At 37.2% G+C, this 27,276-nt stretch overlaps 1 protein-coding gene across 3 annotated transcripts; it reads left to right on the plus strand.

Moving 5' to 3' along the window:
• The first annotated feature begins 282 nt into the window (after positions 1–282).
• LOC100767080 (olfactory receptor 18-like) lies at positions 283–7,743 on the plus strand. Of its 3 annotated transcripts, none has more exons than XM_027411655.1 (2): positions 283–311; positions 6,804–7,743. In XM_027411655.1, exons 1-2 carry the CDS (start codon positions 283–285, stop codon positions 7,741–7,743), a joined length of 969 nt encoding a protein of 322 aa, XP_027267456.1. The 3 variants fall into 3 exon arrangements, with proteins under 3 accessions (XP_027267456.1, XP_027267457.1, XP_027267458.1); XM_027411656.1 differs by lacking the exon at positions 283–311 and adding an exon at positions 4,950–4,982 and having other exon boundaries at positions 6,793–7,743; XM_027411657.1 differs by lacking the exon at positions 283–311 and adding an exon at positions 6,659–6,683 and having other exon boundaries at positions 6,836–7,743.
• The last annotated feature ends 19,533 nt before the right edge of the window (positions 7,744–27,276 follow it).

Below are 27,276 nucleotides of genomic sequence, written 5' to 3' on the forward strand. Positions count from 1 at the left end.
TCTAATATTAAGAACTTGTGAGAGACTTGATAACATGAAGCAATTTGTGTAATTATGAGCTCTGGGCATTCTATCTCCAAGGTCATAAAAGAGTCAATAATTACCCCAGGCTGTCTACCTAGCAATGTGAAGGCTTGAGGTACAGTGGGGACACAGAAGTGTATTCTCCTCTGGTGGCTGACTTCATCTGGGTCTTATTTCATTATATGTTTACATCAAGCCTAAGAAATAAACCAGAGCCTTACATGAGCACAGACAAAGAAGCTACTTTAAATTGTGGCCATGACCCAGCAAAGAATCAGTTTAAACAAGTAAGTTCTGAGTGGGGCGGATGACAGAGAAAGAGTCCTTGGAAGCATTGGTTTCTCATAACAGAAAACTTGGTGAAAGGAAACTGACTGTAAATTTTCTTATATGTTGAGTGGAGAATTTATGTTCTGTGTTGTATTAATGGGGTAATATATAATTCAATTTGATTTCCTTCCCCCAAGGATTATATTGTCACAGATATCTCACATATCAAAGCTATAAACAGTCTTTTCCTAAGCATTCTTACAATATTAGGAATGTGATTTAAAAAGAGGAAAGCTAATAGCCACAGTGTCATGTCTATTTCCCATGGTCATCAGATGAGTCCTTCAAAATTATTTCCTATGAAATCCTGTTATTATGAAGAAGAACAAGAATAGCAGGCTTGGGGAGCACCAGTATCATCTGGCACTATTACTGATGGATCTTGAGTTTGGGGCTCTGACAAGTGTGTTAGGTGCAGCTTATTTCTCTGCATTTACCTAATCACATTCACATCATAAATTACCAGTTTATTTCCTGGTAAACAAAAAGTGCAGTCTTTATATCAGTTGTGTACAAGAGTATTAAATTTAAAAAAAATGTAGTGAGCCATGCTTGAAGTGTATCACCTGATTATGGACAGAGACATTTTTTTTCTAAAGGGTCTTGCTTCCTTATCCCCCCAAATAATCTCACACATGTTTCATTTCCTGTAAATCCAGGACACTGTATTTTTCCTTTTGCAATTCCTCATATATCACAGTTGGAGACATAAGCTACAAACAGTAGGATAGCCTGCAGATCAAAGGCAAAGAGCACAAAGAAATAGACACATACTAATTCAAGGCAGATGTGTCTGTCCTGGCCTCCAGAATATCCTTGCAACTGTCTATATCTTCCTTGACTCTTAAAATATCCCACTGGAACATGACATAAAATCAGATTTCCACTTAATAAAATGGAATATCACTTTGAAGACTGGACAAAAGTATAATACATGCTTCTTTGTGTATATCATCATGTCTAGAACTCAAGACTAATAAAAACACATATGCTTCAGATAGGCTAAGAAATGGTATCAAATGGTTACCCCCTAAACACATACCTCCAAGTAACATTGTAAAATGTTAAAAAAAATGCCCCCACAAGAATAGAAGAAAGATATTTTTAACTTTATATTTGAAGGCATTATGACACTTGTTACTCAAACTTCATGGCACAAATTTTGACAGACATAAGAAATTTTACAAGGCAGAAAAAAGGGTATGTGAATTTTGTAAATTGATCTAAAGCATATTTTAGAATATTATATCAGCCTGAGCATCGATGCCTTTAAAAGTTGTGTTCCTCAAAACTCTTATTTAGTACTGGTTGGGGCACACTAGTCCAGCCAAAATGAAAAGAAAAAGAAAGATTCCTCGAATAACTAACACTAGATTTACCATATGATTCAAATATAGCACTAACAGATATTTACCTAAATTATTCCAAATCAATACACAACAAAAACACACATGAGTTTTGACTGTAGCACTATTTATAATAGACAAGTTATAGAATCAGCCTAAGTATCCAACAGAGGAATGGGTAAAGAAAATACACTAAGTATATGATGAATTTTTTCAGCTGTAACATAACAAAATGGGTTATTTGAAAAATGAAGGCAACCAGAAATCATATTAAGCAAATTAAGCCAATCTCATAAATATAATTTTTTCAAAAAAAAATCATGGCATGTTCAGTTTTACCAGTAATTACAAACATTTGTAACTACTTGTATTTGTCACATTTGTATTTTATATGGATATTTAAAATGAAAGACATACATATGATAGGAAACCATAAGTGAAGCTGTGAAAAAAGACTAATGGGGATGAGCATTTAAGGGGAAGTTAGGGAATGTGTTCATTGTGCAGTACATACTCATATAAAATGTCTTAGGTGGTGTAAAGCCCTGTGCAGTGAATACATGCAATGAATATTTTAAATTGATATTTCCATGCTGATAGAATTCTCAAAGTGAAGAACACACACTGGTGAGATTTTGCTGCCTTTAGAGGCTCTGATATTGTGCAGATGGGCAATATTCTCTAATACAAACACAAAAAGGAAGACATGCTCACATATTATGTACATTGACTCCCTCATAGTACAAGGTCAGTGACATGGGGCTAAACCACGTACATCCTGAATCCTATTCCTCATCACTGCTCTTCTGAAGCTTTGAAGAATATCATTCATTATGCAAAATGCAATTTCTTATTGGATTATAAAGGAAGGATTATTACTAAGTGGATTTTAGTAATCTGTTTAGAATAAGAAAATATGAGACAATTATTGAGATTTGGGGCAGGGTAACAAAAATTTGTAATTGCTCGTAAAACTGAACATGCCCCAATTTTGGAATCAAACAACTATCATTCATTAAGAGATTTTATTGAAAAAATATTTTCATATAATATATCCTGATCATAGTTTTTCACCCCTGTCTCCTTCAGATCCTCTAACTTCCCCTAACCACCCAACTCCATGTCCTTCCTCTCTCTTTAGAATGTAAACAAACAGGAAAAAACCCAAATAGAAAGAAAGAACACAAGAAATACACACAAACACAAGCCCTAAAAATGGAAGACCAGAAACCATAAGATTCAGGTAAAAGTCCTATGAGAGCAAAAAAATGCCCAAACAAGAAAAAAGACTCAAGACTTTTGAGAGGAGGCTAAGGAGCCTGTCCAGTGGTAAAGGACAGGTAAGAACCTGAGTTTGAAAAGCCAATGCCAATGTAAAAGGTCAAGGGTGACAGCATATCTCTATAACTCTAGTATTGGAGGAGGGGTAGAAACAGAAAAGCTTCAGGTACTTGCCATGGAAATTTTTAAAGATAAACTATTTATGGATATATATATATATATATATATATATATATATATATATATATATATATATATATATATATCACTTGAAGATATTCACAGGAAATCATAGCCCCAATTCCAAAGCTATGTTTCACTGTAAGGCACATGAATAGATCAACTCACAAATTACTAAGATCACAATCTTCCTCTGGATAATTCAGAATCTATGAAACGGCACTTCTGAAACAGACAGTATTAAATTCTCATGCTGTATTTTGAGGCAGCCAATGCGGCTGATAGCAGTAAAGAGTTGATATTAATATGTATTTTCTAAATGTCAGAAATTATTCCTAATCAAAGTTTGCACTCCTGGGGTTAAAGAAGGAACATCAAGAACTTCACACTCTCATTCCTAATTAAATAAACTTTAAGGAATTCACAATCATCTGAACATTTTAGAAGTATTTACAGATGGATACATGGATAAGTGGTAGTAATACACAATCATCTCTGCAGCTTAAAAATCAAAATTTTATTCTTCTCAAAGTTCAGCATGCACAAAATCTTAACCATATTCAAACCAGACAAACTCCCAGCACAAAGAAGGAAAAGTGGTTACAAATTCTCACTCCTGACCAAGAGCCATTTGTAAGTGATAGCTCCTGGGAGATAAAAAAAAAACTGTTTTCTTCAACAGAGTAACACTGGGTATATCAACCACAACTATATGCTCAAGAATAACTGACCAACACAAAAATGACTTTGTATTTTCTGTTTTGTTTTTATTTAGTTTCAGATTTTATCCTTCTTTTTCTGCTTTTTTGTTTGTTTATATTTCTCCTAAGAGAATAAATATGAAATGTGGTGGGTAAGGAGGAATCCAGGAACCACTGGGGGAGAAGAAAGAATATAGTCAAAATGCATTATATTTTTATTTTACAAAATAAAAATGTTAAAAGGGTGAAAAGTTCTTTATGCAGGTGATTTATTATGCCCACTTTAAAAGTTAGGGAAGGTGCTAGCGAGATGGCTCAGCAGTTAAGGGCAGTTGTGTTTTCCAGAGGACCCTGTTTTGGTTCCCAGCACCCATATATACATGCAAGCAAGATACTCACATATAAAATGAATAAATACAATAATTTAAATGAGGAAAATGTGTGGAAATGTTTACATCACTTCCTGTACTTTCTCATTTGCCTTTTTCCAAATGAATCATAGTGTGAAACAATGACCCAAAATTTACTTCATATAACTCAAATAAGAGAATTGTAGCCTATATAGTAGAAAATATCAGTGACAAATACATATTTAATTAGGTATAGGATTACTAGGAATTAAGCTTAGGGCTGCCTTAGGAACTCAGGTTCTTATCTATAAGAAGAAATATGATCAGAAAAGGCAATGTAGCAGATGTAACAGATCAAAGGGAAAACTTTTATTTCTTTTATATTTTAAGATTATAATTGCATAATTTCCTTCTTCCTTGCGTTCCCTTCAAACTCTCCCATAAACCCCTCCCTGCTCTTTTTATAATTCATGCCTTCTTTTTAATTAATTGTGGATATATATTTTTAGCAATTGCAATTTTCACATTTCTATCTTCCATTCTCTTGGAGTTAGTTGTTGTGGGAGGTGATAGATACAGATATAATTTCATTTTTTTCTGCATGTAGACATCCAGTTTTCCCAGATCCATTTGTTGAAGATGTTTTATCTCCACCATGTAATTTGAGGGCCTTTGTCATATATGACATGGCTGAAGTTACATGCATTCCTGTTTGGGTCTTTGATTTTATTCTATTGGTCTATGTGTTTATTTTTAGTTCTATATTGTTTTTATTACTATGGATATGTAGTATATCATAAGATCTGAAATCATAATCTCTTCAGCATTTTTTTCCTCAGGATTGTTTTGGGTATCTGGGGATTTAATGATAGAACCGGAAACAAAACTTAGGATAGTTCTTTCAATTTCTGCAGAGGCTAAAATGGGAAGTTTGATTGGGATTTCATTGATCTGAAATTTTGGTAAAATGGCCATTTCAACAATATTGCTTCTACTAATTCAAGAGAATGGATATATTTTCATTTTCTAGTGCCTTTCTCATCGTCAGCTGTTTCAAGTTTCCATTTTGGAGGTTATTCACTCTCTTGGTTATGTTTCTTCCTACATACTGTATTTTGTTTGAAGCTTTTGTGAATCACAGGCTGTCCATTTCTCTGTATGTTTGTTGGTGGTGTATAAAATAGATTTTGATTTATGGAAGTCTGTTCTTCTGAATTTGTTTATTTCTAGAAGTTTTCTGTTAGCAGTTTTGGAGTGTCTAATATATAACATCATGTTATCTGCAAATAGGGATAGATTGATTTCTTTTCCTATTTGTATCCCTTTAGTGACCTTTTGCATCAGGCAAAACTTGAAGTTTTTCCAAAAGAAGTGGGAATAGTTGTTTCTTCTTTCTGACTTAATGCAATTGTTTCATGTTTTTTTATATCTAACATGATATTCACTGCATGTTTCTCATAAGTGGTTTTTTATTATGTTGGAATATGTTCTCTCTAGACCTACATTCTCTAGGACTTTTATTATGAAGGCATGTTGGATTTTGTCACAGGTTTTTTCTGCATCTTTTGAGATGATTTGTGATTTTTTTAAGTTCATTTGCAGTTTATTGTACACATATGTTGAAAATTCCTCCATATTCTGGATAAAGCCAAGTATATCATGGTGAATAATATCTTTTGATGTGTGTCTGTATTTGTATTGCAAGTATTTTTTCAAGTCTATTTGAGTCTGTATTTACCAGGGATGTTGTCCTGCAGCTTTCATTTTTGGTGTGGCTTTACTTTGCTCTCTCTCTCTCTCTCTCTCTCTCTCTCTCTCTCTCTCTCTCTCTCTCTCTCTCTTGTAAAAGTCTGGTATGGTATAACTCAGCTATAGATCTATCTGGTCTTGAACATTTTTAGTTGAAAATCTTTTTATTACTCTTTCAACTTCCTCATTTACTATGGATATGCTTAGATTGTTGAATTCAGGATTTAATTTTGGTGGTTTGAAGAATCTAGAAAATTATTCGTTGGGTTTTCCTACTTAATGTAGCACAGGGTTTTTAAATATTCCCTTATAATAATTGCTTTTTCTGCCTAAAAGGACCATGTTAAGTTAATGTACAAAACAATACAATTTAAGTAATTGGTGTTTTCATAAAAGAATCTACTGCAACAAAAATTTCACTTTCTTAAGAAAAATATATATTCTCCTATTATTTTTGCTGTAATCAGAATGATTTTTCAAAGTAAAAGAATATTATTTTCTTCTCTGTGTCATCAAAAATAGCTGTACATTACCATGCTCCTAACCTTGTGGTTTCTAATATCATTGGTTTTAAATCTCTCTTGAGTTTGCTTCCTCAACAATAGATTTGTATGAAAGGAAATGTGTCACTTGGAAACATGCAGTACTTGGAAACATGGTGTAGATTATTGGGCTTGTCATGATGCTGTATGTGAAGGACCTCAAGTTAAAACATTTTACTTGTAATAAGTTATTTAAGATATATGGGTTTCCCCTTTTAAATTATTTCTTTTACTTTTGAGATTACAATATAATCATACCTTATTTTATGTATTTTTCCAATTAATTTTGTTTATCCAAAGGTGTCCAAATAATACAGCACAAAATCTACCAGTTGTCTCCCAATTCCATCTCATGAGCCTCTCAGAGGATCCAGAACTGCAGCCCATCCTTTTTGGACTGTTCTTATTCACATATATGGTCACCGTGCTTGGGAACCTGCTCATCATCTTGGCTGTCACCTCTGATTCCCACCTCCACACTCCCATGTATTTCTTTCTCTCCAACCTCTCCTGGTCTGATATCTGTTTCATCTCCACCACAGTTCCAAAGATGATTTGGGATATTCAAACTCAAAGCAGAGTCATCTCCTATGTGGGCTGCCTAACACAGATGTCTATGTTTATAATTTTTGGGTGTATGGATAGTATACTTCTGACTGCAATGGCCTATGACAGGTTTGTGGCCATCTGTCACCCCCTGCATTACACAACCATTATGAACCCTCACCTCTGTGCCTTCTTAGTTTTAGTATCTGTTTTGGTCAGTCTTTTGGACTCTCAGGTGCATAATTTGATTGTTCTGCAATTTACATACTTCAATGATATGCAAATCTCTAACTTTTTTTGTGACCCTTCACAACTTCTCAATCTTGACTGTTCTGAAATGTTCACCAGAAACATAGTCACACATTTTATAGGTGTCTTTTTTGGTTTATTTTCAACCTCGGGGATTCTTTTATCTTATTATAAAATTATTTCTACAATCCAGAGAGTTCCATCAACAAGTGGAAAATATAAAGCCTTCTCCACCTGTGGGTCTCACCTTTCAGTTGTTTGCTTATTTTATGGGACAGCCATTGGAGTATATGTTGGGTCAACTGTATCAAATTCTCCTGAAAACTGTGCAGTGGCTTCACTGATGTACACAGTGGTCACACCTATGCTGAATCCTTTCATCTACAGCCTAAGGAACAAGGACATTAAAAGTGCCCTCTGGAGGTTTCAGAAAAGAACAATGTAATTGCCTAATTCCTTCCATCATTTCTGAAAATTGAGTTGTGAACCCAACTAGCTACACCTAAAAACACCACCTCTTTGGTGTTATGACTTTCATCCTACTCTACTAACACCTAAATGTATATTTCGTCCTGTTGTCTTTAATTTAATTTAATAAGAATACCTAGATCTTGTCTTCTCCTAAACATAAATAAATTAATATATTCAGGAAAACCCATAATTTCTGAGTAAAGACCCTGGATTTAAAGAGAAATAGTTAAGTTGATTTTATATTTTCACATCTTATACACCTTTTTAAAGCCCATGTATATTTATTTTTAAATATATATTTAATTTTCTATATCCAGGGGACATACTGCAGTTTTAAAATACTGATGAATTAAGAAATAATGTTTTTTTAATTGGTCCAGGATGTCTCCAGATGTTTTACCTGTATCAAAATCTAAATCTTCCTTTTTAATTACATCCTAGCTAAAGACTCATTAGCATCATGTGAAATTCCTCTCAAAGTGATCTCTGACTTTTTTCAATCCATTAACACTTACATTGTACAGCAAATGTTGCAAAAATTAATAGGTCAACATCTAAATCCAGTATGATTATTAACAATGGACACATAATTGGCTAGATTGTAATTCCCATAATTTCAATTCAATCAAAGGAATAAAAAAAAATGTGCTCATGATGGGTGTGGCATGTGTCTTTTTCCTCCTCTAAAGTCCAATCCAATTGCATTTCTGCTTCTAAATTTCAAAGATAATTTTGATTTGCTATAGTCCTTGGTTACTGAATACCAGCAACAAAGCTTTGTCCAACTCCTTCTCATATATTGAAGAGTGGCTTTAGCCAAACATCACCTCCATAATACTGCTCAATTGTTCTAAGGTGTCTCTTTTTCCCCTGAGGGGAAGTCTCTGTGGCACCTGTTTCCAGGCTTTCTATTTCAACAGCATCAATGAGCTTCAACTGGCAAAATTAAGCTCCACATCCCAAGATGTAGCATGGATAAGCTGTTAGACATCCAGTCCTTGGCCCAATACAGAAGCATGAAAACTCACAGAGGTCTGGGAATTCAATGGAGCATGTTTGTCAAGAAGGTGACAATCACTAGTCATCATTATAATCTCCTTCCCTTCTCAGACTGCAGGATGATGACATCATATGTTTCATCTTGATCATCCTTTATTCCTTCAATGAGAGATATTGTACCCATAAAAGCATATGTATTGCTAGCATTATCAAGCTTGCTTGTGAACTCTCAGTGAAAAGTGGGCTCAAAGGTGCATGGCATCAAGTTATACATTCTCCCATAAGCTTTTTTATCAGAGGCTGGTATTCAATAATAGGTAAGATCCTTTAGCCTCCAGGCAAGCTAAGAGAGGTCAAACATGACAAAATGTGTGTTTCAATGAAAGAAAAGGCTGGAACATGAAAGAAGATGACCTAAGACAGACATAGTCATCTGTCCTGTGGCAGAACACAGGTATTAAATAATTAAATTTAGAAGGGGAAATTGATGGAGCCCATAGAAATAATGGTGCTTCATCTTGACTTAAGGTCAGAGTGTTTAAAACTATCCTTACTCTTCCAAGGTTAAAGTTATAAGACCTACTGGCTACTGAAGGATGTTTGTTCTAAGCTGTGGATGTCTTACCTAAATAATAAAAGACTTCATCTAAGATGTGGTTATTCTTAATCCTCAAGGCCAGATAACAAGAGATTTAGTCTAAGGCTGGTTACTGCATGTTTGGAGAATTAAAGAAGTCTATTTGCTCCTTGTATCATAGGAAAGAAGCCTTTTGCTCCTTTCCCCTTTTTGGTTTGGATATAGTAGAATGTTGAAGAATAAACTTGGCATGTTCAATATTCACTGGATTGCCCTCCTGACTCAATAAAGGAGAATATAGCTTGAGTTTGTGTCTTACTTCATTGATTAAAAAATACGAAATTATAAAATAATATCTCCAATGATGCTATCCTGTGGTGAAAGAAACAAGCATGAATCTATAACTATGAGAATAACTGACAGTAAAATTGGTGAGATTTCTACTTTATGACTTTTGGTTTGTTGCTCTTGACAGACAGAGGTGTGCAGAAATAATCTCTCTTTCATAGATTGCAAAATATAAACCATGACTCACTTCAAATGTCCATGTTCTTGAATTGAATAAGGGAACTAAAACTTGTGAATACTCAGCCACTTCTCTGTTTCACCACTCTAGTCCTGTAAAATTTCCACTTCCTATTTTTAAACAAATAATCTTATTTACATTTTGATTAAATTGTATGTTAATATTTAACAAAATAAAAATGTTCTAAAAGGAAAAGGAAATAATGTTCTATTTCATTATCGATCAGAAAATGCAAATCAAATCTAAATTGATACTCCATCTCATCCCAATCACAATGGCAATGATTAAGAAAACAAATAACTGTAAACTATAGCAAGGATATGGACAAAAGAGAACATTTATACAGCACCAATAGGGACATAAACTACACCAGTAACTATTTAAGTCATATGGAACTTCCTCAAGACAATTACATATTAGGGGTTCCCCTGTCCTATCTGGGACACCGGACACCAGAGGTCTGCTCACGGGATCCAAACTCAGTTGGCGGGCTCCAGACACACCCAGAGACTGCTAAGGCCCTGGTAACAGTCCTGCTTCAATCCAGAAGACTAGGGACCATACACCAGCAAGAACAGAACATCACAATGTAGATGAAGAAGAAGAGAATGACCTTAAAAACATTTTCATGAAAATGATAGAGGGCCTCAAAGAGGATATGAGAAAATCCCTTAAAGAAATGGAAGACAAAACAAACCAAAAAATACAAGATATCAGCAAATCATTCAAGGAAACAATTCAAGACCTAAAAACTGAAATAGAGACAATAAAGAAAGCACAATCTGAAGGAATGCTAGAAATAGAAAAGCTGGATAAACGATCAGGAACTACAGATGCAAGCATAACCAACAGAATACAAGAAATGGAAGAGAGAATCTCAGAAGTTGAAGATACACTAGGAGAAATAGACTCATGAACCCAAGAAAACCTTAAGACCAACAAATCCCTAACACAAAATATCCAGGAAATATGGGACACATTGAAAAGACCAAACCTAAGAATAATAGGTACAGAAGGAGGCAAAGAAATCAAACTCAAAGGAGCAGAAAACATATTCAACAAAATCAGAGAAGAAAAGTTTCCCAACCTAAAGAAAGACATGCCAATGAAAGCACAAGAAGCCTACAGAGCACCAAATAGACTGGACCAAAAAAAAGGTCTCCTTGTCACATAATAATCAAAACTCAAACATACAGAATAAAGAGAAAATATTAAGAGCAGCAAAGGAAAAAGGTCAAGTAACATATAAAGACAAACCAATCAGAATTACATCTGAATTTCTATGGAAACTGAAAGCCAGAAGGTCCTGGATATTCTACCTACACTAGGAGACCATGGATGCCAGCCCAGACTACTATACCCAGCAAAGCTTTCAATCAATATAGATGGAGAAAACAAGATATTCCATGACAAAACCAGATTCAAACAATACATATCCACCAATCCAGCCCTACAGAAATTTCTGGAAGGACATTAACTGCAACCCAAGGACATTAGCTACAACCAGAAAAATATAGGCAACAGATAATTCCACTTTACCAACAGCCAAAAGGAAAAGGTATAGAATCCCACACATAATTTTGCCACCATCACCAAATCAATAACAAATAAGAATGAACAATCGATGGTCATTAATATCCATCAAAATTAATGGTCTTAACTTGCCTATAAAAAGACACAGATTAGCAGAATGGATAAGAAGACAGAATCCATCCTTCTGCTGCATACAAGAAACACACCTCAACTTCAAAGACAGATGGTACCTAAGAATTAAAGGTTGGAAAAGATTTTCCAATCAAATGAACCAAATAAACAAGCAGGGGTAGCAATCCTAATATCCAAAAAAATTGGACTTTAAACTAAAATCAATCAAAAGAGATGAAGGCAGTCACTTCCTACTCATCACAGAAGAAATCCATCAGGATGAAGTCTCACTTCTGAACATTTATGCCCCAAATACAAAAGCATCCACAATCGTAAAAGAAACATTACTAAAACTCAAATTACAATAAAATCACACACACTTATAGTGGGAGACTTCAACAGCCCACTATCACCACTGGACAGGAACATCAGACAGAAACTTAACAAAGAAACAAAGGAACTCATAGAAGTTATGGCCCAATTGGGCCTAACAGACATCTATAGAACATTCCATCCAAATACAAAACAATATACCTTCTTCTCAGCGCCACATGGACCATTCTCTAAAATGGATCACATACTTGGCAACATAGCAAACCTCAACAGGTACAAAAATTTAAAATAATCCCCTGTATCTTATCAGACCACCATACTTTAAAGTTAGAATTCAACAACAACACGAATTGCATAAAACCTACAAACTCGTGGAAATTATGTAATGCCCAATTGCACACAATTCCTGGGTTGAGGAAGAAATAAAAAAAATTAAAGATTTCCTAGAATTCAATGAGAATGCAGACACAACATACCCAAACTTATGGGACACTTTGAAAGCAGTGCTAAGAGGAAAGTTCATAGCGCTAAGTGCCCACATAAAGAAACAGGAGAATAATCACACTAGAGAATTAACAGCACAACTGAGAGCTCTAGAACACAAAGAAGCCAATACACCCCAGAGGAGTAGACTCCAGGAAATAATCAAATAAAAGGCTGAAATCAATAAAGTGGAAACTAGGAGAACAATACAAAGAATCAATGAAACAAAGAGTTGGTTCTTTGAGAAGATCAACAAGATAGACAAACCTTTATCCAAACTTACCAACCGGCAGAGAGTAAACATGCAAATTAATAAAATCAGGAATGAAAAGGGGGACATAACAACAGACACAGAAGAAATCCAGAGAATCATCATGTCATACTTTGAAAACCTGTATTCCTCAAAGTTCGAAAATCTAAAGGAAATGGACAATTTTCTGGACAGATTTCACTTACCAAAATTAAATCAAGAACAGATAAGCAACATAAATAGATAGACCTATAACTCCAGAAGAGTTGGCTTTTAGGAAAATCAGCAAGATAGAAAAACACTTATCCAAATTTACTAAAAGAGTGGATTCAGAAAATGTGGTACATTTACACAGTGGAGTACTACTCTGCAAAATAAACAATGGAATCTTGAAATTTGCAGGCAAATGGATAGAAGTAAAAGAAACCATCCTAAGTGAGGTAACCCAGTCACAAAGAGACAAACATGGTATGCACTCACTCATATATGAATTTTATACATAGAGCAAAGGGTTACCAGCCTACAATCCACAACACTAGAGAAATTAGGCAACAAGGAGGACTCTAAGAGAGACATACATGGCCCCTTGTCTAAGGGGAAAGGGACAAGATCTCCTGAGCAAGTTGGGAGCATGGGGGAGGGGAGAAGGAGCTGGGAGAATGAGAGGGGGAGAAGAAGAGGGGTGAGGAAGACATAAGGGAGCAGGAAGTTTGTGTAGGGGGAAGAATAGAGGAAAGCAAAATAAGAGATACCATCAGAGAGGGAGCCAGAATAGGTTTAAAGTGAAATCAGGCACTAGGGAAATGTCCAGAGATCTACAAAGATGACCCCAACTAACAATCTAAGTGACAGTGGAGAGGCTACCTTAAATGCCCTCCCCTGATAATGAGATTGATGGCTAACTTATATGCCAACCTAGAACCTTCATCCAGCAGCTGATGGAAGTAGAAGCAGACAGCCACAGCTAAACACTGAACTGAACTGGAATCCAGTTGCAGAGAAGGAGGAGTGATGAGCAAAGGGGTCAAGACCAGGCTGGTGAAACCCACAGAAACAGCTGACCTGAACAAGAGGGAGCTCTTGGCCCCCAGACTAATCACTGGGAAACCAGCATGGAACTGATCCAGACCTCATGAATATGGTGTCAGTGTGGAGGCCTCAGAAATCTATGGAGCTTCTTGTAGTAAATCAGTACTTATCCCTAACATAGGAATGGACTTTGGGAGCCAATTTCACATAGAGGGATACTCCCTCAGCCTACACTCGGGGGAGGGCTTAAGCCCTATCCCAAAGGATATGACAAGACTCTGAAGATCCCCTATGGAAGGCCTCACTCTCCCTGTGGAGCAGAAAGGATATAGGATAGGTAAGGTGTTAGTGGGGGCAGAGGAGGAGGGGAGGGAGCAGGAACTGGGATTGACATGTAAAACAATCTTGTTTCTAATTTACATAAAAATGGAGAAAAAAAGATTGAGAGACACTATCCAAATTATCAAAATAAGAAAAGTGAAACACAACAACAGACACTGAGAAAAAACAAAGAATCAATAGGTTATACTTTAAAAACCTGTACTCCACAAAATTTAAAAATCTAAAGAAATGGATAATCTTCTCAATTTATGACACTTGTCAAAAGTTGAAACAAGATCAGATAAAAATTTAAATAGGCCTATAACCCCTGAGGGAATAGAAACAGTCCTTAAACTCTCCCAAACAAAATGTGCACAGGGCCAGATAATTTTAACACAGATAAGACTTTCAAAGAAGAGTTAACACTAATATTCTTCAGATTATTACACAAAATAGAAACATAAGAAACATTGTCAAATTTATTTTATGAGGCCACAGTCACTCTAATTACCCAAACCACATGACGATTCAACAAAGAAAGTGGATTACATACCAATTTTCCTTACAAACACAGATGCAAAATTACTTTCAAAAATTCAAGGACACATCAAACAAGTCATCCAGAACGATTAAGTATGTTTTATCCAAGAGATGCATAGCTGGTTCAACATATGAAAATTTGTCATAGAAATCAACCATATAAAAAACTGAAAAAAAACAGAACACATGATCATCTCTTTAGAGCCCAAAAAGCCTTTGACAAAACCCAACACCCCTTCCTGATAAAAGTCTTGGAGAGACTAAGGATACAGGGGACATATCTAAACATAATAAAGGTAATTTACAGTGAGCCTCTAGCCAACATCAAATTAAATAGATTGAAACTTAAAGCAATCCCACTAAACTCAGGAATAAAAAAAGGCTACACACTCTATCCATATTCAATATAGTGCTTAAATTTCTAGCTACAGCAACAAAACAACTGAAGGAAATCAAGCGGATATAAATTGGAAAGGAAAGGTCAAAGTATCATTATTGTCAGATGACATGGTAGTATACATAAGTGACCCAAAAAAATATACCATGGAACTCCTACAGCTGATAAACACTTTTAGCAAAGTAGCTGTGCACAAGATTAACACACAAAAATCAGTAGCCATTCTATATAAAAATGACAAATGAACTTAGAAAGAAATCAGGGAAACAACAGCATTCACAGCAGCCTCAGGTATTATAAAACAACTAAATAGAGAATTCTCAGTAGAGGAATCTAAAATGGCTGAAAGACACTTAAGAAAGTGCTCAACATTCTTAGCCACCAGGGAAATGCAAATCAAAACAACTCTGAGATACCATCTTATTCCTGTCAAAATGGCTAAAATCAAAAACACCAATGATAGTTTATGCTGGAGAGGATGTGGAGAAAGGGGAACACTCCTCCACTGCTGGTGGGAGTGTAAACTTGTACAGACACTTTGGAAATCAGTATGGCTGTTCCTCAGGAAAAGGGGAATCAGTCTACCACAAGACCCAGAAATCCCACTTTAGGCATATACCCAAAGAATGCACATTCATACAACAAGAGCATCTGTTCAACCATGTTCATAGCAGATGCCCCTTAACTGAAGAATAGATAAAGAAAATGTAGTAGTACTACATTTACATAATGGAGTGCTACTCAGCAGAAAAAACAATGGAATCTTGAAATTCACAGGCAAATAGATGGAACTAGAAGAAACCATTGTGAGTTAGGTAACCCAGTCCAAAAGACAAACATTGTATGTACTCACTCATACATGGACCTTAGACATAGAACAAAGGATTACCAGCCCACAGTCCACACTGCCAGAGAAGCTAGGAAACAAGGAGTGTCTTAAGAGAGACATGCATGGTCCCCCAGAGAAGGGGAAAGGGACAAGGTCTTCTGAGCTAATTGGGAGCATGAAGGAGGGGAGACAGAGTTAGGAGAAAGAGAAGCAGAGAAGAGGAGAGAAGAGAAGACATGATGGAGCGCAAAGATTGAGTCAGGGGAAGAATAGAGGAGAGCAAGAAAAGAGATACCATAATTGAGGGAGCCATTATAGATTTAAAGAGAAATCTGGCACTAAGGAAATACCCAGAGATCTACAAGGATGACCCCAACTAACAATCTTAACAATAATGAAGATGCTACCTTAAATGCCCTTCCATGATAATGAGATTGATGACTACCTTACATGCCATCCTAGAGCCTTCATCCAGTAGCTAATGGAAGCAGAATCAGACACCCACAGCAAAACACTGAGCTGAACTCCTGGAATTCAGTTGCAGAGAGGGAGGAGTGATGAGCAAAGGGGTCAAGACCAGGCTGAAGAAACCCACAGAAACAGCTGACCTGAACAAGGGGGAGCCCATGGACCCCAGACTGATACCCGGGAAACCAGCATAGAACTGATTCAGACCCCCTGAACGTGGGTGTCAGTGAGGAAATCTGGGCAATCTTTGGGGCCTCTGGTAGTGATCAGTATTTATCCCTAGTATTCAAATGGACTTTGGGAGCCCATTCCACATAGAGGGATATTCTCTCAGCCTAGACACACAGGGGAATGCCTAGGCCCTGTTCAAAATGATATGACAGACTTTGAATATCCCCCAAGGAAGGCCTCACCCTCCCTGGGGAGCAGAAATGGGATGGGATAGGAGGATGGTAGGGGCAGGGGAGGAGGGGAGGGAGGGGGAACTGGGATTGACATGTAAAGCAAGATTGTTTCTAATTTAAATTTTAAAAATTAGGAAAAATAAAAATAAAATAAAATAAATCAACTTATGGTAACTCTAACCAAACAAAAGACTTGTATGACAAACACTTCTAAGAAAAAATTGATGAGGATATCGAAAATTGGAAATATCTCCCATGTTCATGAACCTGTAGAATTAACTTAGTAAAAATTAACATTGTACAGACACTATGTAAATCAACATGGCACTTCCAAGTACAAATTCATATCCTACCAAAAGCAATCTACAGATTCTTTGAAATCCCCATAAAAATTCCAACACAGTTCATTACAGACCTGGAAAGGAAAATACTAAATTTCATATGGAATAATAAAAACTCAAGATAGCTAAAACAATCCTGAATAATAAAAAAACTGATGGGGATATCACCATCCCTGATTTCAAGCTGTATTAGAGAGTTATAGTACTAAAATTGCATGGCATTGGCATAAAAGCAGACATGTTGCTCAATGAAATCAAACTGAAGACACAGACATAAATCCACATGCCTGTGGACACCTGTCTTTTTATAAAGAAGCCAGAAAGACACATAGGAAAAAGAAAGCATCTTCAACCTATGGTGCTGATCCTACTAGGTGTCTGCATGTAAAAGAATACATGTCCTTAAGGAATAGCCTTGAACACATTGGCTCATGACAACTTCCTAAACAGAACACCAATAGCATAGGCACTAAGATCAACAATTAATAATGGGACCTCATGAAACTGAAAAGGTTCTGTAAGGCAAACTACACTATCGATAGCACAAAATGGCAGCCTATACAATAGGAAAAGTTTTTCACCAATTGCACTAACTTCCAAAAGATGGCTAATATAAAGAACTCAAGAAAAATCCAAAAACCGAATAACCCAATTTTTTAAGAAGTAGGGTGCAGAGCTAAACAAAGAACTCTCTTTTTTGCATCTTTCTTTTTATAAATTATTTTTCATTTAACAAACCAACCCCAGGTTCCCCTCCCTCCTCTACTCCCTCCCTGATTCCCTCCACTTCCCACCCTCATCCAGTCCTTAGAGGGGGAGTCCAAAGGCAGGCATACCAAGTTGAGGCAGGATCAAGCACCTCTACCCTGTATCAAGGATAAACAGAGAATTTTTATGGTGATTTTTTATTAGATTAGAAACAAGTTTGTTTTACATCTCAATCCCAGTTCCCTCTTCCTCCCCTCCTCCCCTGGCCCCCACGAGCCCCCTATCCCTTTCTGCTCCCCAGGTAGGGTGAGGCCTTCCATAGGGGATATTCAAAGTCTGTCATATTATTTGGACCTGAGAGAGTATCCCTCTATGTGGAATGGGCTCCCAAAGTCCATTAATATACTAGGAATAAATATTGATCCACAACCAGAGGCCCCATAAATTGCCCAGGCTTCCTAGCTGACATCCACTCTCAGGGGGTCTGGATCAGTCCTATGCTGGTTTCCCAGCTATCAGTCTGGGGTCCATGAGCTCCCCCTTGTTCAGGTCATCTGTTTCTAAATAGAGAATTCTTAATACAGGAATTTCAAATGTCTAAGTTTTAAAACTTTAGGAAACTTTCAGCAACCTTAGCCATCAGGGAAATGCAAACCAAAACTGCATTAAGATTCCATCTTAACCTATCAGAATGACAAAGATCTGTAAGGAAAATGAAAGCTCATGCTGATGAGGATGTGGAGCAAAGGAAACAATTAACCATTGCTGCTGGGAGTGAAGACTTCTTCCTCAGAATATTGGGAATTAATCCACTTTAAGACCTTAATTACCATAATCACTACCTTAATTATGCTTGGGAATATACCCAAAAGATGCTCCATCCTACCACAAAGACACTTGCTCAGTTATGTACATTGTTACTTTATTCTTTATTCATAGTAGCAAGAAACTGACAACAAACTACACGTACTTCTAACAAAGAATGGAAACGAAATGGAGGAAAAGACAAACAAAAAATTCAAGAAATAAATAAATCTCTTAAAGAATCTAAAGAAAGCCAAGAAAAAAACATCCAAAAAGTGAAGGCAGCTCTTGAAACAGTTCAAAGCATGAAAGCTGAAATAGACACAATAAAGAAAACACAGAATGAGACCATGCTGGAAATGGAAAGACTGAATAAACAATCAGGAGCTAAAGATGTGAGTATAACCAATAGAATTCAAGAAATGGAAGAGAGAATCTCAGCTACTGAAGACTCACTAGAGGATATACATTCATCAACAAAGAAAACCTCAAGTCCAACAAATCCCTAACACAAAATATCCAGGAATTTTGGGACACTGTAAAAAGGCCAAACCTAAGAATAATAAGTGTAGAAGAAGGTGAAGAAACACTACTCAAAGGTACAGAAAACGTATTCAACAAAATCATAGAAGAAAACTTCCCCAACCTACAGAAGAATATGCCTATGAAAGTACAAGAAGTTTACAGGACACCAAACAGACTGGACCACAAAAAGAAGTCCCCGCCAACACATAATAATCAAAACACCAAATCTAGAGAATAAAGAGAAAATATTAAGAGCAGCAAGGAAAAACGCCAAGTAACATATAAAGGAAAACCAATCAGAATCACACCCGACTTCTTAACGGAAACTCTGAAAGCCAGAAGGTCTTGGATAGATACCCTACAAGCACTAAGGGAGCATAGATGTCAACCCAGACTACTGTACCCAGCAAAACTTTCTATCACTATAGATGGAGAAAACAAGATATTCCATAATAAAAACAGATTTAAACAATACATATCCACAAATCCAGCACTACAGAAGGTTCTGGAAGGAAAACTCCAACCCAATGAACATAACTACACTCACAAAAACACTGGCAATAGATAATCTAATTTTACCAAACACAAAAAGAAACAGGAGGGCGAAATCCACACACAATGACACCACCAACAATAAATTCAAAACAAAGAAGAACCAATGAACAATGGACATTAATATCCCTAAATGTCAATGGTCTTAACTTACCCATAAAAAGATACAGGCTAACAGAAAGGATACAAAGACAGAATTCATCCTTCTGCTGTTTACAAGAAACACACCTCAATTTCAAAGACAGGCGATACCTCAGTAAAAGGATGGGAAAAAATTTTCCAATCAAATGGGCTCAAGAAACAAGCTGGTGTAGCAATCCTAATATCTAACAAATTAGACTTTAAACTAAAAGCAATCAAAAGAGATGAAGAAGGACATTTCATACTCATCACAGGAAAAGTCCATTAAGATGAAGTCTCAATCCTGAACATCTATGCCCCAATATGAAGGCACCCACATTTGTAAAAGAAACATTGCTAAAGTTCAAACCACACATAAAACTTATAGTAGGAGACTTCAACACACCCCTTACATCACTAGACAGGACCAGTAGAAGAAACTTGACAAAGAAACAAAAGATCTGACAGAAGTTATGACCCAACTGAGTTTAACAGATATCTATAGAACATTCCATCCAAACACAAAAGAATATAACTTCTTCTCAGCGCCACATGGAACCTTCTCAAAAATTGACCACAGAGTTGGCAGCAAAGCAAACCTCCACAGTTACAAAAGAATTGAAATAACCCCCTATATCTTATCAGACCACCATGCATTAAAGCTAGAATTCAACAGCAATATGAATTGCAGAAAACCTACATTCATGTGGAAAATGAATAATACCCAATTGCACCATTCCTGGGTTGAGGAAGCAATAAAAAGAGAAATTAAAGACTTCCTAGAATTTAATGAGAATGTAGACACAACATACCCAAACTTATGGGACACTCTGAAAGCAGTGCTAAGAGGGAAGTTCATAGCACTAAGTGCCCACATGAAAAAACTGGAGGAAAGTCACATTAGAGAATTGACAGAACAACTGAAGCTTTAGAGCAAAAAGAAGCAAACACACCAAGGAGGAGTAGATGCCAGGAAAAAAATCAACCTGAGAGCCGAAATCAACAAAGTAGAAACTAGGAAAACAGTACAAAGAATCAATGAAATAAAGAGTTGGTTCTTTGAGAAGATCAATAAGATAGACAAACCTCTAGCCAAACTAACCAAAAGGCAGAGAGAGAGCATGCTAATTAAAAAAATCAGAAATGAAAAAGGGGATATAACAACGGACACTGAGGAAATCCAGAGAATCTTCAGGTCATACTTTGAAAACCTGTACTCCACAAAATTGGAAAATCTAAAGGAAATGGACAGCTTTCTGGATAAATATCACTTACCAAAATTAAATCAAGATCAGATAAACAGTTTAAATCGACCTATAACCCCTAATGAGATAGAAGCAGTCATCAAAAGCCTCCCAACCAAAAAAAGCCCAGGGCCAGATGGCTTCACTGCAGAATTCTACCAGAAATTCAAACAAGAGATAGTTCCAGTACTCCTCAAACTGTTCCGCACAATAGAAGCAGATGGGATATTGCCAAACTCTTTCTACAAGGCTACAATCACTTTGATACCCAAGCCACACAAAGATATGACTAAAAAAGAGAACTACAGACCGATATCCCTCATGAACATCAATGCTAAAATACTCAATAAAATATTGGCCAACCGAATCCAAGTACATATCAGAAAAATCATCCACCATGATCAAGTAGGCTTCATCCCAGGGATGCAAGAATGGTTCAACATACGAAAAACCATCAATGAATTCACCATATAAACAAACTGAAAAAGAAAAACCACATGATCATCTCACTAGATGCTGAAAAGGGCTTTGACAAAATCCAATATCCCTTCATGATAAAGATCTTGGAGAGAACAGGAATAACAGGAACATATCTAAACATGATAAACGCAATATACACCAAACCAATAGTCAACATCAAACTAAATGGAGAGAAACTCAAAGCGTTTCCTCTAAAATTAGGAACAAGACAAGGATGTCCACTCTCTCCATATCTCTTCAATATTGTACTTGAAGTTCTGGCTATAGCAATAAGAGAAGAAAGGGGGATCAAAGGGATACAAATTGGAAAAGATGAAATCAAACTTTCACTATTTGCAGACGACATGATAGTCTATATTAGTGACCCGAAAAACTCTACCATGGAACTCCTATGGCTGATAAACACCTTCAGCAAGGTAGCAGGACACAAAATTAACTCAAAAAATCATTAGACCTACTATATACGGATGATAAATCCAATGAGAAAGAAATCAGGGAAACATCACCTTTCACAATATCCACAAGCAACATAAAATATCTTGGGGTAACATTAACCAAAATAGTGAAAGACCTGTACAAGAAGAACTTTGAGACTTTAAAGAAAGAAATTAAAGAAGATACCAGAAAGTGGAAAGATCTCCCATGCTCTTGGATAGGTAGAATTAACATAGTAAAAATGGCAATGCTGCCAAAAGCAATCTACAGATTCAATGCAATCCCCATCAAAATCCCAACACAGTTTTTCACAGACATTGAAAGAACAATACTCAACTTTATATGGAAAAATAAAAAGACCAGGATAGCCAAAACAACTCTTTACAATAAAGGATCTTCTGGAGGCATCACCATCCCCGACTTCAAGCTCTACTATAGAGCCATAGTTCTGAAAACAGCTTGGTATTGGCACAAAAATAGACAGATAGACCAATGGAATCGAATTGAAAACCCTGATATTGACCCACACACCTACAAATACCTTATTTTTGACAAAGGTGCTAAATCTATACAATGGAAAAAAGATAGCATGTTCAACAAATGGTGCTGGTACCATTGGATTCGGACATGCAGAAAATTGCAGATAGATCCATACCTGTCACCATGCACAAAACTTAAGTGCAAATGGATCAAAGATGTCAGCATAAATCCAGCCACACTGAATCTTCTAGAAGAGAAAGTGGGAATTAGCCTTGAACAAATTGGCACAGGAGACTGCTTCCTGAACATTACACCAGTAGCACAGACATTGAGGTCTGCAATTAATAAATGGGACCTCCTGAAACTTAGAAGCTTCTGCAAGTCACAGGAAACAGTCAGTAGGACAAAACAACCACCCACAGAATGGGAAAAGATCTTCACCGATCCCACATCTGACAGAGGACTGATTTCCAAAATATACAAGGAGCCCAAGAAGCTAGCCAGAGCTTGTTGAATGGCCAACAAAAATCTAACTTGGGAACCATGCTGGGCATTGCCTATATGGCCAGGAACTGGAAGCTGGATATCCCAGAGACCTAGAATAGATGCCCAGCCCATTCATCATCATCAGAGAGGCTTCCTCAGGCCGCTGGCAGGAACAAATACAGAGACCCACAGCCAAACATTAGCTGGAGATTCGAAAACCCTGTAGAAGAGGAGGAGGAAGGATTATAGGAACCAGAGAGGTCAAGGTACCAGGAGACACATCCCACAGAACAAACTAAGCAGGGCTTATAGGGGCTCTCAGAGACTGAAGTGGCAATCAAGGAGCCTGCATGGGTTGTCCTAAGTCCTCTTCATGTATGTTGTAGTTGTTTAAGCTTGGGGGATTTGTGGGAATCCTAACAGTGGGAATGGGGGTATCTCTCACTCTTATGCCCACTCTTGGGACCCTTTTATTTTGACTGGGTTGCCTTGTCCAGCCTTGATGAGGGTTTTGCCTAGTCTTACTGCATTTTATTATGTCATATTGGGAGGACTGCTCTTTTCTGAAGGGAAACAGAGGATCAGTGGATCTTGGGGAGAGGGGAGATCAGGGAGGGGAGGCTGGGAAGAGTAGACGGATGAGAGAATAATAGATAAAAAGAAAAGAAGAAACACATTATATCCATGTATGAATATTACATAAAACAAAATATCTGAACCATTGGATTGATTCTTGGTTCAAAAATCCTGTCATAATCAGTGTGGCTTCAATATACTGGATGCATTCTGTTGTTTTACTTTAACTGAAAATACATTTTTCTCATGTAATCTATCCTGATTACTGTCTCCCTCTCTCTAACCCTTCCAAGTCCTCCACACCTCCCCTCCTGTCCGGATCCATTTTTTCTCCCATTAGAAAGCAAACAAGAGTCTAATGCAGTGTTTCTCAACATGTAGGTCATGACCCCTTGGGGGATTGAACAGTAGCTAAATTGCAGTTATGAAATAGCAATTAGATAATTTTATAGTTGGGGATCACTGCAATAAAAGGAAGTGTATCAAAGCGGCACAGAATTAGAAAGATTGAGAACCCCTTCTAAGGGATAATAATAAAATACAATATAATGAGAGAAAACAAAAACTAACATAACATTTTAGAATTGGAAAAATTAAACAAGCATAAAGAAAAGAGACCAAGAGAAGGTCCCCAAAACAGAAACCCACTCATTCACAAACGAGAAATCCATAAAACTACTAAACTGGAAACCATAATATATAGACAAAGGACCTGTGTAGACCCTGTGCATGTGGGTGCTGCCTCAGTCCCTGTGAGTTCATATACACTTGATCATGTTGATTTAGAAAAGTGGATCTCCACCTTCCTTATGCTACAACCCTTTAATACAGTTCTTCATGTTGTGGTGACCACCCCCACTATAAAATATTTTTGTTACGAATCACAATGTAAGTATCTGTTATGCAGGATATCTAATATGCAACACCCTTGAAAGGGTTGATCGACCCCACAAAGGGTCAAGACATACAGGTTGAAAACTGTTGTGCCAAGTCCGAGGAGCCCAGAGACTAACCCAAGGAGGCAACACTCTGATGCAAAAGCAAAAGGTTTCTTTTTATTTCAAGCTGGCCAGCTAGGATCTCACTGCATGGCGGGCAATGAGATCCCAACCAGCCAAACAGAGAGGCTTTTAAAGAGCAGACCATAAGGTTGAAGGCCACAACTTACAGAGTTTCCATGGTTACTTAAGTTCATACAAAGTACAGAGTTAGTCAGTAACTATGAATTTTAAGGGAGATGCATTTGACTGAGATAAGACAGGGCATGGGGTTGCAGGGTTACAGGGTCACAGGGTCTGTCAGTTATCCCCTGGGCTGGGGGATCTTTACGACCAGTAATTAGCAAGGGAATGCTAACAGGAGTGGTGGACAGTTACCTCTCCTTCTCTGAGAGCAGGGAATCAGGTGCCAGTCATGGCACTCCTGATTTAGGGGGTTAAATTTTCCTTTATCATTAGATGTTCCCTTTTCAGGGCCTAAGTTTTTAAACTTTTATTAATTTTAATTTTAGGTCTCTCAAAACCACTGATAGATCTGTCATTCTGCATAATGTCTGGCTGTGAGGAAACTTCTCTGAGGATGGTTGGGCAAGGTACTGCTCTATGAATGTCATTAGGAGTATTTTATTCCCATTCATTCATTCATTCATTCATTCATTAATATAACAGCAGTATTTTTGACTATTTAGTTTCAGGTTCTTGATCATACAAGCATCTGGTATGGCTTCGTCTCATGGAGTGGGTCTTAAGTCAAATCAAACATTGTGTGGTTACTCCCACAGGTTTGTGCCACAGTTGCAAATAACAAATCTTGCAGTCAGGACACTATGTACAACCAAGGGTTTATGTTTCTATTTTGGTAGCATGTAGCATACCTTCCTGTACTAAAGTCTCTAGAACATAAGGGTAAATGAAGGCTTTATGTAGGCACCAAATTGACTTCTCCACATTCAATGAGTTGTATAGGTGTTGTCTTTAATGGCATTTCTGTCAACTTTGCAGAAAGCAACCTGTAGCCATGACAATAGCCTAGTTTGGTTGGGGATTCTCATGGGACCCCTGTAGCCAAGAACTCAATTAGGAGTAACCTAATACTGGGACTAGAAGCTTCATTTAGAGATACTCAGATGGGGCTCTTTCTCCCCAGCTATTGGTGATTTCAAATAGATCACCTTCATATGACCCTTAATTTTGGCTCTCTTCACATATTCCCTCCTTCAACCCCTCCCCTATACTCCTCTCCACTTAATCCTCCTATTCAAGCCATCCCCTTCCACCCATAACTACTTTTTTGTTTCCCTTACTTAAGCAGATAGACCCCCCAAGTCCCTTATTCTGTATTTAATCTCTGTGGTTCTACAGATTGGTGATTGATTATAATTAAGAGCTAATGTCCACATATAAGTGAATATATACCAAGTTTTTCTTTCTATGTCATGAATACTTCACATGATAATTTTCTGTTTCTATCCATTTATCTGAAAATTTCACAATGCCACATGTTTTATTTAAATTAGAAACAATCTTGTTTTACATGTCAATCCCTCCTCCCCTGCTCCCCACCCCCTCTCTATCCCATCCCCTTTCTACTCCACAGGGAGGGTGAGGCCTTCCTTGGGGGATATTCAAAGCCTGTCATATCATTTGGAGCAGGGCCTAGGCACTCCCCTGTGTGTCTAGGCTGAGAGGGTATCCCTCTATGTGGAATGGGCTCCCAAAGTCTATTCGTATACTAGGGATATATACTGATCCACTAACAGAGGCCCCAAAGATTGCCCAGGCCTCCTAACTGACAACCACATTCAGGGGGTCTGGAACAGTCCTATGCTGGTTTCCCAGCTATCAGTCTGGGGTCCATGAGCTCCCCCTTGTTAAGGTCAGCTGTTTCTGTGGGTTTCTCCAGCCTGGTCTTGACCTCTTTGCTCATCACTCCTCCCTCTCTGCAACTGAATTCCAGGAGTTCAGCTCAGTGTTTAGCTGTGGGTGTCTGCTTCTACTTCACAATGGCATATTTTTAACACCTGGGTAATACTCCGTTGTGTAAATGTGGCACATTTTTATCTATTCTTCTACTGAGGGACATGCAGGTTATTTCCAAATTCTGGCTGTTATGAATAGAGCAGCAATGAGTGGGGTTAAGCAAATATCTCTACTAGAAGGTGAACACTGTGGGTATATGCCCAAGAATGCTCTTAGTCAATGATCTCTAAAGTAACAGAACTCACAGAATGAATCTCTCTATATGTTTATATAAAGGGTATTTATTAGTATGATTTACAGACTTCAGTCCCACTAATCCAACAATGACTAGCTGTGAATGGAAAGTCAAAGAATCTATTAGTTGCTCTGTCTATGAATCTTTATGTCTCAGATGGTCTTCAGCATATACAGGAATATCAAAGAAGTAGGCTCTGATGCCATTGAAGGAATAGACTTCATAGCAAGGTAAGGGCAAGTAGGCAAAGAGCAAAAGCTTCCTTTTTCCATGTTCTTATATATCCTGCCTACAGATTAGATAGCCCAGATTAGATCTGGATTAAAGACAAGTCTATTCCCAGTTCAAGGGCATGTCTTCCTACCTCAAATATCAGATTAGAAGTCAATTTTCCTATTTCAATTTAAGCAAAACTCTATCACAAATGTGCCCTCCATTTTTGGGTTTTAGTTCCAGGTGTGGTCAAGTCAAGTTGACAACAAAAACATAGATACAAGTGGTATAGCTGAATCTTGAAATAGATAAATTCTCATCTTTCTGAGGAACTGACACATTGATTACCAAAGTGGCTATACAAGTTAGCACTCCTACCAACAATGGAAGAGTGTTCCCCTTGCTCCACATCTTGCCTTCATGAGCTTCCACTTGTGCTATTGATCTTAACCATTTTGATGGGTGTAAGATGAAATCTAAGAGTAGTTTTGATTTGTGTTTCCCTGATGGGTAAAGGATGTTGAACATTA

The sequence above is a fragment of the Cricetulus griseus genome, chromosome 4 (genome assembly GCF_003668045.3).
Source record: "Cricetulus griseus strain 17A/GY chromosome 4, alternate assembly CriGri-PICRH-1.0, whole genome shotgun sequence".
NCBI lineage: Eukaryota > Metazoa > Chordata > Mammalia > Rodentia > Cricetidae > Cricetulus > Cricetulus griseus.

Coding starts and splice junctions, on each gene's coding strand:
- LOC100767080 (XM_027411655.1), top strand. CDS start 283: ATGACCCAGCAAAGAATCAGTTTAAACAA. Junction 312..6,803: donor CAAAGAATCAGTTTAAACAA/GTAAGTTCTGAG, acceptor GTTTATCCAAAG/GTGTCCAAATAATACAGCAC.